A 14,676-nucleotide genomic window follows, 5' to 3' on the forward strand; every position below is an offset into this window, starting at 1 on the left:
AGAGTTTAAACTCATATTTTTTCTGACGAGAACTGAAAACAAATTTAAGTTTAAATTTAAGGATTTAAAGTAAATTTGCTCAAATATTAACGACAATATATACGAGCATATACATAGTGGACACACTTGGATAATGGTTAAGGACTAAGGTTCAAATCTAAATATTTCAATAAGTGTAACACTTTTGTGAGACGGTCTTATCCGTGAGACGGGTTAACCCTACCCATATTTATAATAATAAGTAATACTTTTGGCATAAATTATAATACTTTTTAATGGATAACCCATACAAGAGATCCGTCTCATAAAAATGACCCTTGAGACCGTCTCATAGGAGTTTTTGCCTTTCAATCAATAGAAGAGAGTGTTTGCAATCACTAAAAAAATGATTGTTAGATTTTAACTTAAAAAATCACTTTTGTGTGTTTCATAAACCCAAAGAATAATGCTAGAGGTACAACCAAAATATCGTACAACGATATTTACAACAATTATGTCGTGATATTTTGTTATTATCTCGTGAGATTTTGATATGATATCGTGATATTTTGTATTTAATGTATCGTGAGATTTGATAAATTAAAATTTTGTATTAAATTTTTTATAGTGTAAAAATTATTATACAAATTTGGTTATACATATAGCATTGTTCAAACCCAAATTATATACTAGCGCATAACCGATTCAAAAACAATTATATAGCGCACAACATATTACATCCATATTTATTTATTATTATTTGCCATAAATTGAGCACTTCCTTTTTTACTCAAAAAAATATTACCAAACACGCCCTCGATATGACTATTTTATTTTATTTTATTTTATTAAAAGAATGGGAAAAAAAAAAAAAGAAAGAAGAAGAGGAAACTGGAAAAAAATAAAATAAAATAAAAAAGAAAATAAACGTGAGACCTCCTCTGCAACTTCAACTTCGCTGCAAACTGATATCTTTTTGCTTAGATCCCAAAACCCATTTACTGGGCTTTGACTAAGTGGAACTCCTTCGAATTTCTCCTTATATTTGAGTTCTTGGGACGAGTGAGGAAACGATTACCTAAAATTCATGAAATCTGGGGGTGTTCTATTTCTTGGTTTGCTTGTTTTCTGGTTATCTTGTTTATGTTTCGATTATGCCGTTGCGCAATCGGAGGAAGCGAACAAGAACAAATTTCGGGAGCGTGAGGCTACTGATGATGCCCTCGGTTACCCCAATCTGTAAGTGTTTGTCTGGGTTCTTGTAAATTCTTTCCTGAGTTATGACGTTACTCGCATTAACGAAATTGAGTTTTTGTTAAATTGGTTTAATTGGTAATACCAGAGTTTAACGAAGAGCAGTTTTAATCAGTTTTGTGAATGGAATCACGGAATGAGGCTTTTGCATTTGCAAGAATTCTGATTTTTATGTAATGAACTTTTTAAACTGTCAAAATGATGAATTGTATGATATTCTTCGTGAATAGTGACGAGGATGAGCTGCTGAATACACAATGTCCTCAGCATTTGGAACTGAGATGGCAGACTGAAGTGAGTTCTAGCATATATTCTTCCCCTTTGATTGCGGATATTAACAGGTAATTGAACGCAACTGTCTAATTTGGGTTTTCTGTATCGAGAATTGCGATATTTATTGCATTTAATTTTTCTCTGTTCTTTTCTTTTTTTGTTTTGCTGAACTGCGTGGGTTTATTTTCTGAACTCAAAAGCATTGGAGATTATGAATGGATTAAAAGTAGACTATATGTTGGTTGATTTAATTTTAAGCTGTCAAGTTCCCGGAAGATTTACTTTCCCAAGTTAGTTGATGCCCAGAATCTGTTGAAAAGATATAGATTCAAAATTCAAAGTCTTTGCTTGTTATTGTCAATCTGTCATGTCTTTTGGAATCTTGATTATAATTCTCGTATCCTCAGTGATGGAAAGCTTGAAGTAGTAGTTCCCTCCTTTGTTCATTACTTGGAAGTCCTAGAAGGTTCTGACGGAGATAAGTTGCCAGGTATTGCTAGAAGGTTGCTATTTGTAGTTTGTAGATAAGGGACCTGCAGCTACCTATTGTATATGAAAGAATGATTATACAAGGAACTAGAAGGGCTAAACTTCATGACTTATGTTAATCTCTATCATCCAGGCACAATGAACCTAAAATATGAATTGTATTATATACATCAGGTTGGCCAGCTTTTCATCAGTCAACCGTTCATTCTAGTCCTCTTTTGTTTGACATTGACAAAGATGGTGTCCGAGAAGTAGTTTTAGCCACTTACAATGGTGAAGTGCTATTTTTCAGGTAACATCGTGCTGTTCCTCCAAAATGCAAGTTGAATAACAGTTAGTTGATTTGTTGTGTTCTGTTTATTGAAAATTAGGGTATCAGGCTACATGATGTCAGATAAATTGGAGATTCCGAGGTTGAAAGTTAAAAAGGATTGGTATGTTGGTTTGCATCCAGATCCAGTTGACCGGTCTCACCCGGATGTTCATGATGAGAAACTGGTTGAGGATTCTCTCACCGATTCGATATATAGTAAGTTGCCTTCATTTTACCTGCTGAGCATTAATGATTCTGAAATTGTGGCGCTTAAAATTTATCTCCTGCACCTCGGCTTGCCCGATGTTCTCCTAAGCCTTAATGGCATTTTCATAATTTCTTCAGTGCGGCTGAATGATAATTTCTTGTATTCAACACGGTGAACATTGACATACCACAAGATGTCTGATTATCCTAATCTGCTTTCTCTTAAAATTTTTGAACCAGCTTTCATGTGCAATGGGTTGAACCTTCTTCTTCACCGAATAGATATTTATCTTTTGCCTTTACCATGTAATTGCTGTAACCAGTCTCCCTCTGTCCAATCAGAAATCTGCTACTGCCGCCCACAGGCCATGCTCTTGTTGTGAGTTACACATGAGAAATTCCCTGATTAAGTTCACATTTATAGCTATCTGGACACTGTCCTTACTCTCATCAATCCTCATGTTGAAATAGAGTGCATTAGGTGGATATATTGTATACATCATGGAAATATTGGGAAAGCTCTGGCTTGATTGGTCAATTTAATAATAATAGCAATAGCTCCACTGCAGATGTTAAAATCACTGTATGAAATCTGCTGACCTGTAGCATTGGCCCAATTATTCTGATCTTCAACTCAAAATGATGGTCAGATGGTTGACTGGAAATTCTCTTGAACCCGTGGTTTACATTGGTTGGACTGTTGTACCTTTGCGATTCTGCTTAATGGTTTCATTCATTCTGCTAGGTCAATTTTGGAGTACTATTTACTTGGTTAGATTATAATTTAGTCCTTAAAAAGGTTTTCTTACAATTGAAATATTTTTTAGAGCACAATGGAAGCACCATGCACAGTGGAGGTACAATTGCGAAAAACATCAATCATTCTTTTGAAGAAGGTTCTCATGACTTATCTAAGGCATCAAATTCTGTACCAGAAGAAGCTCATCATGAAACCTTGCAGAGCAATGTTTCTACGACAGATATTCAGCGCCATGACCTGAATGCATCTCATGTTGAGAATCTAGTGAAGAGCAAAGATAGTCAACCTGAAGCAGACAGAAAGATGCCACAAGAACCAAATAATACACTTTCTAATTCTGGAGCAGATAAAGTTAATGATGAAGAAATTGGAAAAAACACTGCAAGAAGGCTTCTTGAAGAGAAAGATTCAACAGGCAATGAAGGCATTCATGCTGCAACGGTGGAAAATAATGGGGGCCTTGAAGCAGATGCTGATGCATCATTTGAGTTGTTAAGGGAGAATGATGAGCTGGCTGATGAGTATAACTATGATTATGATGATTATGTAGATGAGGCCATGTGGGGAGATGAGGAATGGACTGAAACTCAGCATGAAAAACTGGAAGATTTTGTTCACATAGATGCACATGTCTTATGCACTCCGGTAAGTATTGTGGTGTTCGAAAGTCGAAACAAAGCTTTTATATTCACATAATTTTATCAGGTATTACTAATTAACACGGTTCTTATCATTCTTTTCAGGTAATTGCAGATATCGATAATGATGGGGTGTCTGAGATGATTGTTGCTGTTTCTTACTTCTTTGACCATGAGTAAGTTTCTTCTTACATTGCTTAGCTTTAGAATGCATTTATCCTCGGGTCTCTTTGTGGCCAATTCTGATAGTAGTATTCTAAGCAGCAGAAATATCAATTACACTGGCAACTTTAGCTTGATTTCAGCTGAATATAGGCTTACAACTTTTGTTCGTGATGTGCTACACTATTAGATGCTTGATCCTGAATTTCATTTAAAATACTGTTTTTAACCTTTTCCACCTTTCTAGCATACAACAGCCACTGCATTCCCAGCAATTTTAACATCTCCATATCATATTCCTCCAGAGACACCATCACAATCATTTTAACTCAGTACACTGCAACATAAGATTGAAAAATCTTACAAAGTTCCCAAACCACTTGCAACTTGCATTATACGACAATCTGGCATCACCAACTCTACAGCATCAGAAGAAATTCTAGGCTGCTTCTCTTATTAACTTTGTGCCAGTCATCTCTTTTGTATGCATTACTTCTAATGTACGCATTGATGCTCGGATATTTTAGTTCTATATTTAGGCACGTTGCTTGGATTTTTGCTCTAATGCTCTTATCTATGTGACTGGAATTGAAATTGAAAATTGGGTTATATATGGTATGTTTCCATCCACTGACTTCTGCCATATTAATTCATGGGACGAACGTGACTTTAAATCATGAGATGCCATTTGTACAGAAAGATAAAAGTTCCCTATGTAGCAATTCTACAGATTCTTATAATCTAGTTTTCCTGAGAAATTGGCTCTATAAGCATTTAATTTCGAAATCTCCTGCCATGTACTAGGTGGTGACTATAATCTTTGCTGAAATAGACTGCAGTATGCTAGGGCTTCATACTGGTATTGAAGAATTCACGAGAAAACATTCTGTCTGCTTATGTCATGTTTTCGTCTTTTCAGTGAACTTGGGGCAGCATAAGTATTGAAATATGCTTCAGATAATCAATATGTCATTTGGCAGGTATTATGATAATCCAGAGCATTTGAAGGAACTTGGTGGTATTGAGATTGGGAAATATGTTGCTGGTGGTATTGTAGTTTTCAATCTCGACACAAAGCAAGTTAAGTGGAGTGCTCAACTTGATTTGAGTACGGATACTGGAAATTTCCGTGCCTACATATATTCTTCTCCTACTGTTGTTGATTTGGATGGTGATGGGAACTTGGACATTCTGGTTGGGACTTCCTTTGGCTTGTTTTATGTCTTGGACCACAAGGGTGTGTTATTTCTACTCTTCCACTTTATAAGTTTGTTGTGCATCGCTTATTTAATTCTTTTGAACATCACATACAAGTTGGAACCACATGCTTTTTTTTTATAGGTTCGCATGATCTCCAATTTATTGTATTCCAAAGTTAGTTCTTTTGTTTTCAGTTTTTAGAGCCCTGATCTAAATAACGGGTTAGGTCATTATTTATTGACGAATTTTCAGACGGAAATTTCAGTGAGTATGCGATGGGCTGGGTTTGGTATTGGTGCTTGATTGATCTTTTGGAAATCGCTGAGAAGAGGGAGTGGGATAGATGACATAAATTTCTTGTCAGTTCGGTGGCTCTGTAGAGATACTCCTCTCGTGGATTAGTCAAGAAATTTTGTGAAGTGAAGAATGCAGAAAGACTCATTTCCGGGGTTTGCTGAATTGACTAAATGATAATGTAGAAACCACCACATGGATCTGCTTCGAGGCTTCCATCTTGGAAATGCTGATCTAAGACTTTTTTTTTTTAGGAAATGCTGATCTAACTTTTTGTTGAACTAAAACAACATCACAGACGAAACTTATTGTTCGTGTACAACTGTAGGTTCAGGCTGTTATAAGTTGTCCAGTAATCTTTATTTCTTGTATTCCTGGCTGGGGTTTCCTCTTATGTTCGTTGAAGTTTTGCTTATTGCTTTAATTCACTGGTTTAGGCAAATATAGGGAGAAGTTTCCTCTTGAAATGGCTGAAATTCAAGGAGCAGTGGTTGCAGCTGACATCAATGATGATGGAAAGATTGAGTTAGTGACTGCTGATTCCCATGGAAATGTTGCAGCTTGGACATTACAAGGAAAAGAAATCTGGGAAACACATGTAAAGAGCCTTGTTCCACAGGTAACTTGCAATTTCTTGACTTCCAAATTTGGTTTAAGCCAAGCTACATGTTTATACTGCATAATAAATATCTTGTTTCGCACAGGGTCCTAGCATTGGAGATGTGGATGGGGATGGTCACACTGACATTGTCGTTCCAACATTATCTGGAAATATATATGTTCTCAGCGGCATAGATGGATCATTTGTACGACCCTATCCGTATCGAACACATGGTAGGGTAATGAATCAAATTCTTCTGGTTGACTTGAGGAAACGCGGGGAGAAGAAGAAGGGACTAACGATTGTCAGCACATCTTTTGATGGGTATTTATACCTCATTGATGGGCCCACTTCTTGTGCTGATGTTGTGGATATTGGAGAAACATCGTAAGATAACTTGTATTCTTTGTGGTAGTCGACTTTTCTTTGAGCTGCTGCCTCACTTCACCCATGAGTATGTCTTGTTTAATTACAGATACAGTATGGTTTTGGCTGACAATGTAGATGGTGGAGACGATCTTGATCTGATTGTGACCACGATGAATGGCAATGTCTTCTGTTTTTCAACACCTTCTCCTTATCATCCCCTCAAGGAAGGATGCGATTAAAAACTATTACCTTTTTTGTCTAGTTGGTTGATATCGCTTTTCTGTCTTACAAATTTTATATCACCAGGCTTGGAGATCACCTAATCAAGGAAGAAATAATGCCGCGTACCGCTATAACCGTGAGGGCATCCATGTCACTCCATCATCACGAGCTTTCCGAGATGAAGAAGGCAAGAATTTTTGGGTTGAATTGGAGATTGTTGACAAACACAGGTTCCCATCTGGCAGTCAAGCACCTTATAATGTTACGGTATGGATTGTTGTTTTTGGCTTTTTGCTATTCATTTATTCACATCTAATTAATAATAGTCTCATGCTCGCTGCCCTTGCTTGAGCTTTTCTCGTCTGTAACCACAGGTAAGTTTACTGGTTCCTGGTAATTACCAAGGAGAAAGAACAATTAAGCAAAGCCAAATCTTCAATCAGGCCGGAAAACAGCGAATTAAACTTCCAACTGTAAGTGTAAGAACTACTGGGACAGTATTGGTTGAGATGATCGACAAAAATGGACTCTACTTTTCGGATGAGTTCTCCCTCACCTTCCATATGTACTATTACAAACTCTTGAAATGGCTTCTTGTTCTTCCTATGCTGGGGATGTTCGGGATCCTCGTCATCTTGCGTCCCCAAGAAGGCATGCCACTGCCATCATTTTCCCGTAACACTGAATTGTGATTGGTGTCTGAGTTGACTTGTACATCCTACACATAAATTTGGCTACAGTTTAAGACGAACTCCAGTCATGCTTTGCAGAGACCACTTTCTCCAGGTGAATTCACTTCTGAAACTTGTCAATTGTCGTCGAGTTCAAAATAGAGCTTAAATTATCTCATTTTTGTAGCAAACCCAATTTCTTTTGACAACTATAATTTCAATATAGAAGACAGTCAATGACTGTTGTAACTTTGTTTGCCCATTGCCTGCTATTCAACTTTTTTTTTTTTAAATCCTTTATCAAGCTTGACATATGTATGTAGAATTAATTTGAGGTCACATATTTAAGAGAAAACTGCTATTTCAATTCTGGATGTTTGTTACTTTGCGATTTCGGCCTCTATGTAAAATATTTCAGTTTTAGTCATGCATGTTCCGATTTTTGACAATTTTAATCATTTTATTTCGAAAATGATTACATGACACTATATACTCCACATCAGCACTGCAATGCTGCCACATCAGTGCCGCATCGAACAAAGGACTAAAATTGCCAAAAAAAAAAGATAGTAGACTATTGCTAAAATCTGAAAATACAAATAATCGAAATCGTAAAATGACAAACATACGTGAGCGAAAAAACAATTTTTCCTATATTTAAATATAGTTTTTGGATAAGTACAGAGAATTAAAGAAACAACGAAGTTCAAGCACAACGAAAACATGTGGAGGTTGATACATATAATCGATTCTTAAGAAGTGAAAATCGCCGACGAACAGATGTTTTCTAGCATAAAGATAAATTTAACAAGAAAGCATCACTACATTCGAATCCTTGTGTAATTATCTAGCAGAATGCAAATTAAACGAAACATTTCACTGCAATGCAAAGGTTCAAGATCCAACTACGTTGTAACATGGAAGTATTCAACTGTCTTCCCCAAAAAGAAGATCAATGGCAAATCAAATAATGCTTTGAGCCTGTTCGTTTTCGCTGTATCGTGTGATCCGCGCGCGACGATGTAAAATTAAAAACATGTAAACAACCACAGAGGATCAGTAAGCTTGAAGTACAGGCCTCTTTCCCAGTCTCTTGATTTCTCTGTCCATTTTACCCATTAGCATCAATCCAAACATCTTATAATCACAAAGCAGAGACCAAAATGGATGCCCAAAAGTTGCAGGAACATTTCCCTCAACAAAAAAATGACTATACCAAGCCATTCCATACCCAAGCACAGGTACAAATACTACAAGCCACCAATTGAACAGCACCGAATATACCAAGCACAAAATACTGCAGAGTGTACCAGCAAAATGCCAACGCCTTGTTGCTGGCTTCGAGTGCTGGCTCATGTAAAACGGCCAAAACTCTTCCATGCTCCTGAAATTCATTTCTTTGAGAAATCCCAGATCAGAATTTCGATAAAAATTGGATCTTGATTCGGAAAATGAAGGATTCAAGAAAAACCCCGATCCACGAAATCTTGATTTTTGAATCCTGTCAAGTCTGATCTTGGAAAGACCTTATACTGTAGCGATATTAGATCAAATTTCTTGAACAAACAGTTGGCGACAAACTTTTCCGGGTGTTTCGAGCAGAACCAAGAATTATGTTTAAACGAAAGCCTGAAATGAATCTCGCAAAGCAACGCGAATCATCGAAGCTGAAAATTCTGCAAAATCAAGTCTCAGGAAAGAGGAGGATCCAAGGGATCTTTCAATTAATGAAAACAACGCGCAAGAAAAATTAAAAAAAGAAAAAAGAAGCAGCAAATAGACAATTAATTAATGAAGGAAAATAAACGAAAAACTTCAGTGATGAAAGCTACTTGTTGCCATCTGAAACTTCAAGCTGTGTTGATGAGCATAATAAGATTGTTTACAGACTGATAACTACTTTACTTTTGAATGAACATTTTTGGTATTTGTGATGGGAAGAGCTTATCGGAAAATCAATCATTGCTGTATTATTTTGTCCATTTCTTATGAATTTCGCTGCTCAAAATTTTATCCCATTTTCTTGGCTTATATGGTCAACGATTATCAGCAACACCTATTGTTGTTGTCGTATATAAAATTTTGGAAAAAAGAATTGATTTTCTTATCATTCGTACGTAATCTGCTATTTTATCAAGATCCGATTCTGAAGTTATCTCATAAATTTTTTAGAAAAAATCTGAACCACCGTAAAATCCCGCAATTTGTATCTTTAGTACCGCCATTACTCCTCATATACTTGCCACTGTCTTCTTGTTGATTTTAATCATGTAATTCGTTAAAATTAAGTTTTGATCCGGTAATTTAATTTATTTTGAGTTTTGGTCCTTTTTAACCACAAAATTAAGAAATTCAACTAATATTGTTATTTGACATCGATGCTCTTACATGTGGCTCATGTGAGTTTACACGAAAAAAAGATCAAAACCCAAGAGAAATCCGACTTACTAGATTAAAAAACAAATTTAGATAAATTACATGACTAAATCCAAAATAAGTCAACATACAAGACCAAAATGTGATGAAATTTGGGTTATTATAGTGTAATAGCACAAAGCTTTGTGCTCTTGAGTTCATTTGGGAATTGGGGAACATGTGGCAGACAACTACAATCTTGAAAGTTGAAAATATTAGGTAAATAAACAGAGAAGAATCTACCTCTGATGCTAACAGTGTATCCTACACAAATCCTCGTTCTAGAACCATTAACGTGAAAAGAAAAACAAGAGAATATACATATCTATATATGTGTGGTGTTATTTTCTAAACCTCGTGTCTAAAAAACTCGTTCTCCGGTAGCGTAGAGATTCCAAAAGATGGCTGTAATAAAATAGAGACACGCCGTGAGAGTTAAGAATGCTTGGAAGGATCCTAGCCATTGTACAAAGAATCCTGTTCCGACTGTACTGATGATTGCCGCAAGTGTTCCAGCTGAATTTGAAATCCCTGTTTCGAAATTTTGTTAATAGCACAATAAGTTCAACGGATTTTGACTAAAACATGTAACAAGAAGGTATAATGATCGGAGAGGGATCCGAGGATTTTATACCGTGAAGAAATCCTGAACACTGTGGTGCAATATCCTGTTCAAAGAAATAACATTTACAGCAGTTTGTTACTGATGTATCCGCAAATTTAATCAAAGCAAAATAACCCTTTTGATATCTTGATAACTTTTGGTTATCCGATGTGAAAAAACTTACTTCCATATTCAGTAAAAAGCCAGCTTGGCTGAAGGAACTGAAACTTAGAGCTACTGTTAGAAATACAGCAGCGACTGATGGCGTTTTGGCGAAGTTCAAGCACAACAAAGCAATCCCAGGACCGATAAAGCCAATGGACTGCCAGGAACAAAGAATTGTAAATCCTGAGGTTATTCTCTAATGTAGATTATAGTGGATTGGAAATTAAATTTTAAAAGAATTTTTACCTGCATGATTTTCCTCGTAGTCGTTGTGGAGTAGCCAGATTTGATCAAGTAGTCTGATGCCATCCCAGCAACATAGCCTGAGATCGCCATTGTTCCCCATGGAACAGCACTAAACCATGCTGCTTGCTTCAAGTTCACCTCAAACACCTAACATAAACAGTAAAACCAAAATAAGCCAACACGCATTAATAGCTTTTTGTTAGCTTCTCTCTTTTTCTTTGTTTTTTTTTTAAAAACATATAATGAGATGCATGAAGTTGAAATTTTGGTGTGTCCATTTTCTTTTCTGGTAGTTTTTTGGTAGGTATATTTTCAACGAGCCTGTCCCTCACAATTGTATTCGAAACAAATGAGCCAGGAATCTTGAAGAGAAAATGGTACTCACAGTTCTAAAATAGACAGGCATCCATGATAGAAGCACAAAGTACCCCTGCATTCAAGAGCTTAATCAGATTCTTTATTTCGAAATATTTAGAAAATGAATGCAAAAGATCCAGAAAATTTTACCCAATTATTAGTGATATTAGCAAAGATGATGGCCCAAGTGGGCAATTTTGATAATAGGAGGCTTAGTGGCGGAAGCTTGTCTTTTTTAGCATAAGAATCAGATTTCCCAGCTTGGATCAACCGCAACTCGGATTTACTGATAGAACTGGATTCTTGAGGAGTACTGGCAACCTTATTTCCCCACATTGTAACCCAAAGGAATCCAAGAAAAGAAAAGAGGATGAAAGGGCCTGAAATGCCGCCAATTAGCGACATTGCAAGGGGGGCCAATACCAATCCCACAACATTTCCGAACTGAAATCCTCCCATCGACATACCAACAGCAGTAGCTCTTTCGTGTGTAGGGAACCATCTAATTATAGCATTTGAACATCCAGGAAGCAAAAAGTCAAGAATGACGACGCAATATTATTAAAAAGGCATAATTAAATTGACAGATATAAGTGTGATTGTTTCAAAAGATATTTTCTAGCTACAGAAATAGTGCATCTGAAAACTATTAAATCATATGGTAGTCAAACACCATATTGCAATCGTAATGCTGCAAAAGACCATCAGGAAAAAATGTTGCACCTAAACAGATATTTATGTGTTACCTTGCCAAAAGATTGTTCATTGAAGGTAGAGCAACCCCTTCGGCTAGCCCAAAGAAAGCACGCACAGCCAAGAGGCTGGCGGTGGAATGATTTGCTGCCCATGGAGTGAGAAGAGTAGCTAATGACCACAAAGCCGCACCCCACGCCATAACTCGTTTTCCACCGTATTTGTCAACCAAGGCTCCTCCAATTACCGAGGAACACATATACCCCCATAAAAAGGATGACTATGCGTGAAGCAACAACATCATATGATCAGCAAAATGCTCGATAAACTTTGAATGCATTAACTCTTATTTGGTAAACAATCTGACTGATAAGATGTGAGAATGATTTTTATTTTGGCTTCAACATGCATCAAGATAGCCTAATTAAGAGAGCAAATGAATCACAAAAACATCATTTCCAGTGTCAAGCCAAATTTACGCATAGACATCCTCATGTTAGGAAGGGAAATTAAATTCAAAGAAAGAAATCCGTTTACACAAATCCTTATTCACATTAGCAAAAGCTGTATACTACCTGAGAATCATCGTATTCCCGGTATCTACATTACGTTGGGTGAGTGTTAAGGCCAACTTTAAAACAAAGGTCCCAACGGACATTTATATGACACCGTTTGACTGCTGGGAAAAACTATAGAAAACTGATTTGATCCAATGTTTTGTCCAAATTTCACAGCCATATACTCGACAGGACAAACAATTAGAAGTACGTCTTGAAAAACAAATAGCAGAATCATGAAAAGTTTAATTCACTACACGGTAGACAAACATGTGAGGTGGTCATTATCAAAACTTGCGAGGGGCCTACACCAAGTTTGTTACAATGTATTTCTGCATCTGTGACTATGCTCTAGCAAGCCCGCTACACCCAGCACCCTTGGTAGAGCATAAACCCGACCAGTTCGATGCTACCGCTACCGCTACCGCTACCTCAAAGGTGTAGCATACTTCATACTTGTTAGAGGGTGAGTTCTATGCTACACCAAGGGCACTGCCCTTGGGGTGGCGTGGCAACCCGTGATGGGGCCACTGATTTTAACCAATCATATTCTGTCACGCCATCCCAAGGGCACTGCCCTTGGGGTAGCATAGAACTTCCCCTTGTTAGAGCATAAACCGTACTAGTTAAATACTACCAGAAGGGTAGTATCCTCAGGCTATTTTGGCACAAGTGCAACTAACTTTGTAAAACCTTAAATCCCAAAATAATTTGGGCCCCACAATAATTTATTTGGGCCAGAGAATTCAAGGGCGCCTGCCATACGAGGTGTAGGTTTAGCGTGGAAATTCCATATTTTTACTGCTATTAACAGGTGGCGGCTACTTCTCAACAACCACAAAATGCCTAAAACACACTTTCACCAGAACACAATACAACCAACTACCACCAACAACCATCATAATCATCGAAAGGAACACACAAATCCAACATCACCAAAACAAAAGGAAAAAGAAGAAGTAAAGAGTAATAAACAACCAACTTTTTTTTGCAAATAATTTTCAAGAAAAAGAAACAATCCCACAAAAAGGTAAGAAATCTACAAGCTTGCGAGTGTACCTGGACAATGCCCAAGAAAGAATTGCTCCATCCATGTTTAGCAGCAAGAGGAACAATGGCAACAGACATCACAACTCTATCTGCATTACACAGACACATCACGGCCGCCACCATCGCCGCCACTTTGAACCTCTCCTCCGCCAGGAATCCGCCCTCCCTCCGCCCAACAAACAGCCCCCTCTCTATCCCCTCCGCCGCGCACTTCACCACACAACCACCCCTAATCCTCCTCATACCCTTCTCAAACCGATCCCTCTCCCCTTCATACAGACGACTCCCCAATCTTTCTCCAGTCGCCATTAATGTATTCAAACTCAAGCTCCAATTTTTTTTGGTTGAAAGACATCCCTTCTTGAAAGACGAAAAAAATATCTTTTTATCGATCGGACCCAGACTGGAAACGTGATTGCATGCAGAGTGTGGTAGTTTGACGCGGTTCAGGCAAGCCATGATCGGAGAAAGAGAGGAGCTTTGTTTTGTGAAGTGAAGAAATATTTATTCTAATCAACTATGGACGTATTATTTTGATGGCTAAATGCTGGTGGAGGATATGTGGGAAATCTTATATATAATTACGAAAAATGAGGCAAGAAACGAGACGACTCCCTTCTCTTCTTACGCTAATGTTGTTGGAGTTGGTGGAGCTTGGAAGTAATGCTGGAGTCCTCGAGGGTGGTTTCGTAGTTTCCCATTTTTGGTCATGTTTCACGGCTTCGACTTGCCAACCTTGTTCATGCTAGAAGTCCACGTCAGAATTAGCCCCAACCCGTGGTTGCACGACTCAACCCGCTGTTTTTTTTTCAAATGGTTGATTTCGAAGAGGATTCATTTTTCATATGAGTTAAATGTCCATTGACTGATGCGGAGGTTAAATCGAGGGATGTGCACGAGCGGCAGGAATTTGAATGAAAGAGCAACATGACCAACCTTCAGAGCATACCCAACAATATTTTAGCAGGACATTTGACTTGTGGTCTATGCGTTATTTTCTAATTTTTTTTGTTTAATTGTGAGATATATATATATATATATTTTGAGAAAATGTTTGTTCGAGGACCACAAGATCTGTCATTATTAACGAAATCAACCTTTTACTTAATAAAATCCTATTTTTTTGTGTCATTTATATTTTATTTTTAAAATGTAAT

General features: G+C 37.3%; 3 protein-coding genes across 3 annotated transcripts; 1 reads left to right on the top strand and 2 right to left on the bottom strand.

Annotated features, from left to right (window-relative positions):
* The first annotated feature begins 866 nt into the window (after positions 1 to 866).
* Positions 867 to 7,682, top strand: LOC140886565 (protein DEFECTIVE IN EXINE FORMATION 1). Its single transcript, XM_073293205.1, has 13 exons — positions 867 to 1,218; positions 1,464 to 1,574; positions 1,914 to 1,996; positions 2,170 to 2,287; positions 2,367 to 2,524; positions 3,343 to 3,920; positions 4,019 to 4,089; positions 5,056 to 5,312; positions 6,007 to 6,188; positions 6,274 to 6,557; positions 6,646 to 6,761; positions 6,844 to 7,028; positions 7,136 to 7,682. The coding sequence occupies exons 1-13, from the start codon at positions 1,067 to 1,069 to the stop codon at positions 7,451 to 7,453; spliced, it is 2,613 nt and encodes an 870-aa protein (XP_073149306.1). The 5' UTR covers positions 867 to 1,066; the 3' UTR covers positions 7,454 to 7,682.
* Positions 7,683 to 8,062: 380 nt separating this feature from the next.
* Positions 8,063 to 9,469, bottom strand: LOC140892120 (uncharacterized). The gene is made up of 2 exons (XM_073300872.1): positions 9,265 to 9,469; positions 8,063 to 9,108 (listed from the first exon to the last, which is right to left on the bottom strand). Exon 2 carries the CDS (start codon positions 8,825 to 8,827, stop codon positions 8,489 to 8,491), a length of 339 nt encoding a protein of 112 aa, XP_073156973.1. The 5' UTR covers positions 8,828 to 9,108; positions 9,265 to 9,469; the 3' UTR covers positions 8,063 to 8,488.
* A 482-nt stretch (positions 9,470 to 9,951) lies between these two features.
* LOC140891630 (probable anion transporter 3, chloroplastic) lies at positions 9,952 to 14,123 on the bottom strand. Its single transcript, XM_073300219.1, has 8 exons — positions 13,529 to 14,123; positions 11,966 to 12,192; positions 11,370 to 11,721; positions 11,248 to 11,292; positions 10,863 to 11,009; positions 10,636 to 10,773; positions 10,482 to 10,515; positions 9,952 to 10,378 (listed from the first exon to the last, which is right to left on the bottom strand). Exons 1-8 carry the CDS (start codon positions 13,976 to 13,978, stop codon positions 10,209 to 10,211), a joined length of 1,563 nt encoding a protein of 520 aa, XP_073156320.1. The 5' UTR covers positions 13,979 to 14,123; the 3' UTR covers positions 9,952 to 10,208.
* Positions 14,124 to 14,676: the final 553 nt, after the last annotated feature.

Source organism: Henckelia pumila, chromosome 3 (assembly GCF_033568475.1).
Source record: "Henckelia pumila isolate YLH828 chromosome 3, ASM3356847v2, whole genome shotgun sequence".
In the NCBI taxonomy this organism is placed as follows: domain Eukaryota; kingdom Viridiplantae; phylum Streptophyta; class Magnoliopsida; order Lamiales; family Gesneriaceae; genus Henckelia; species Henckelia pumila.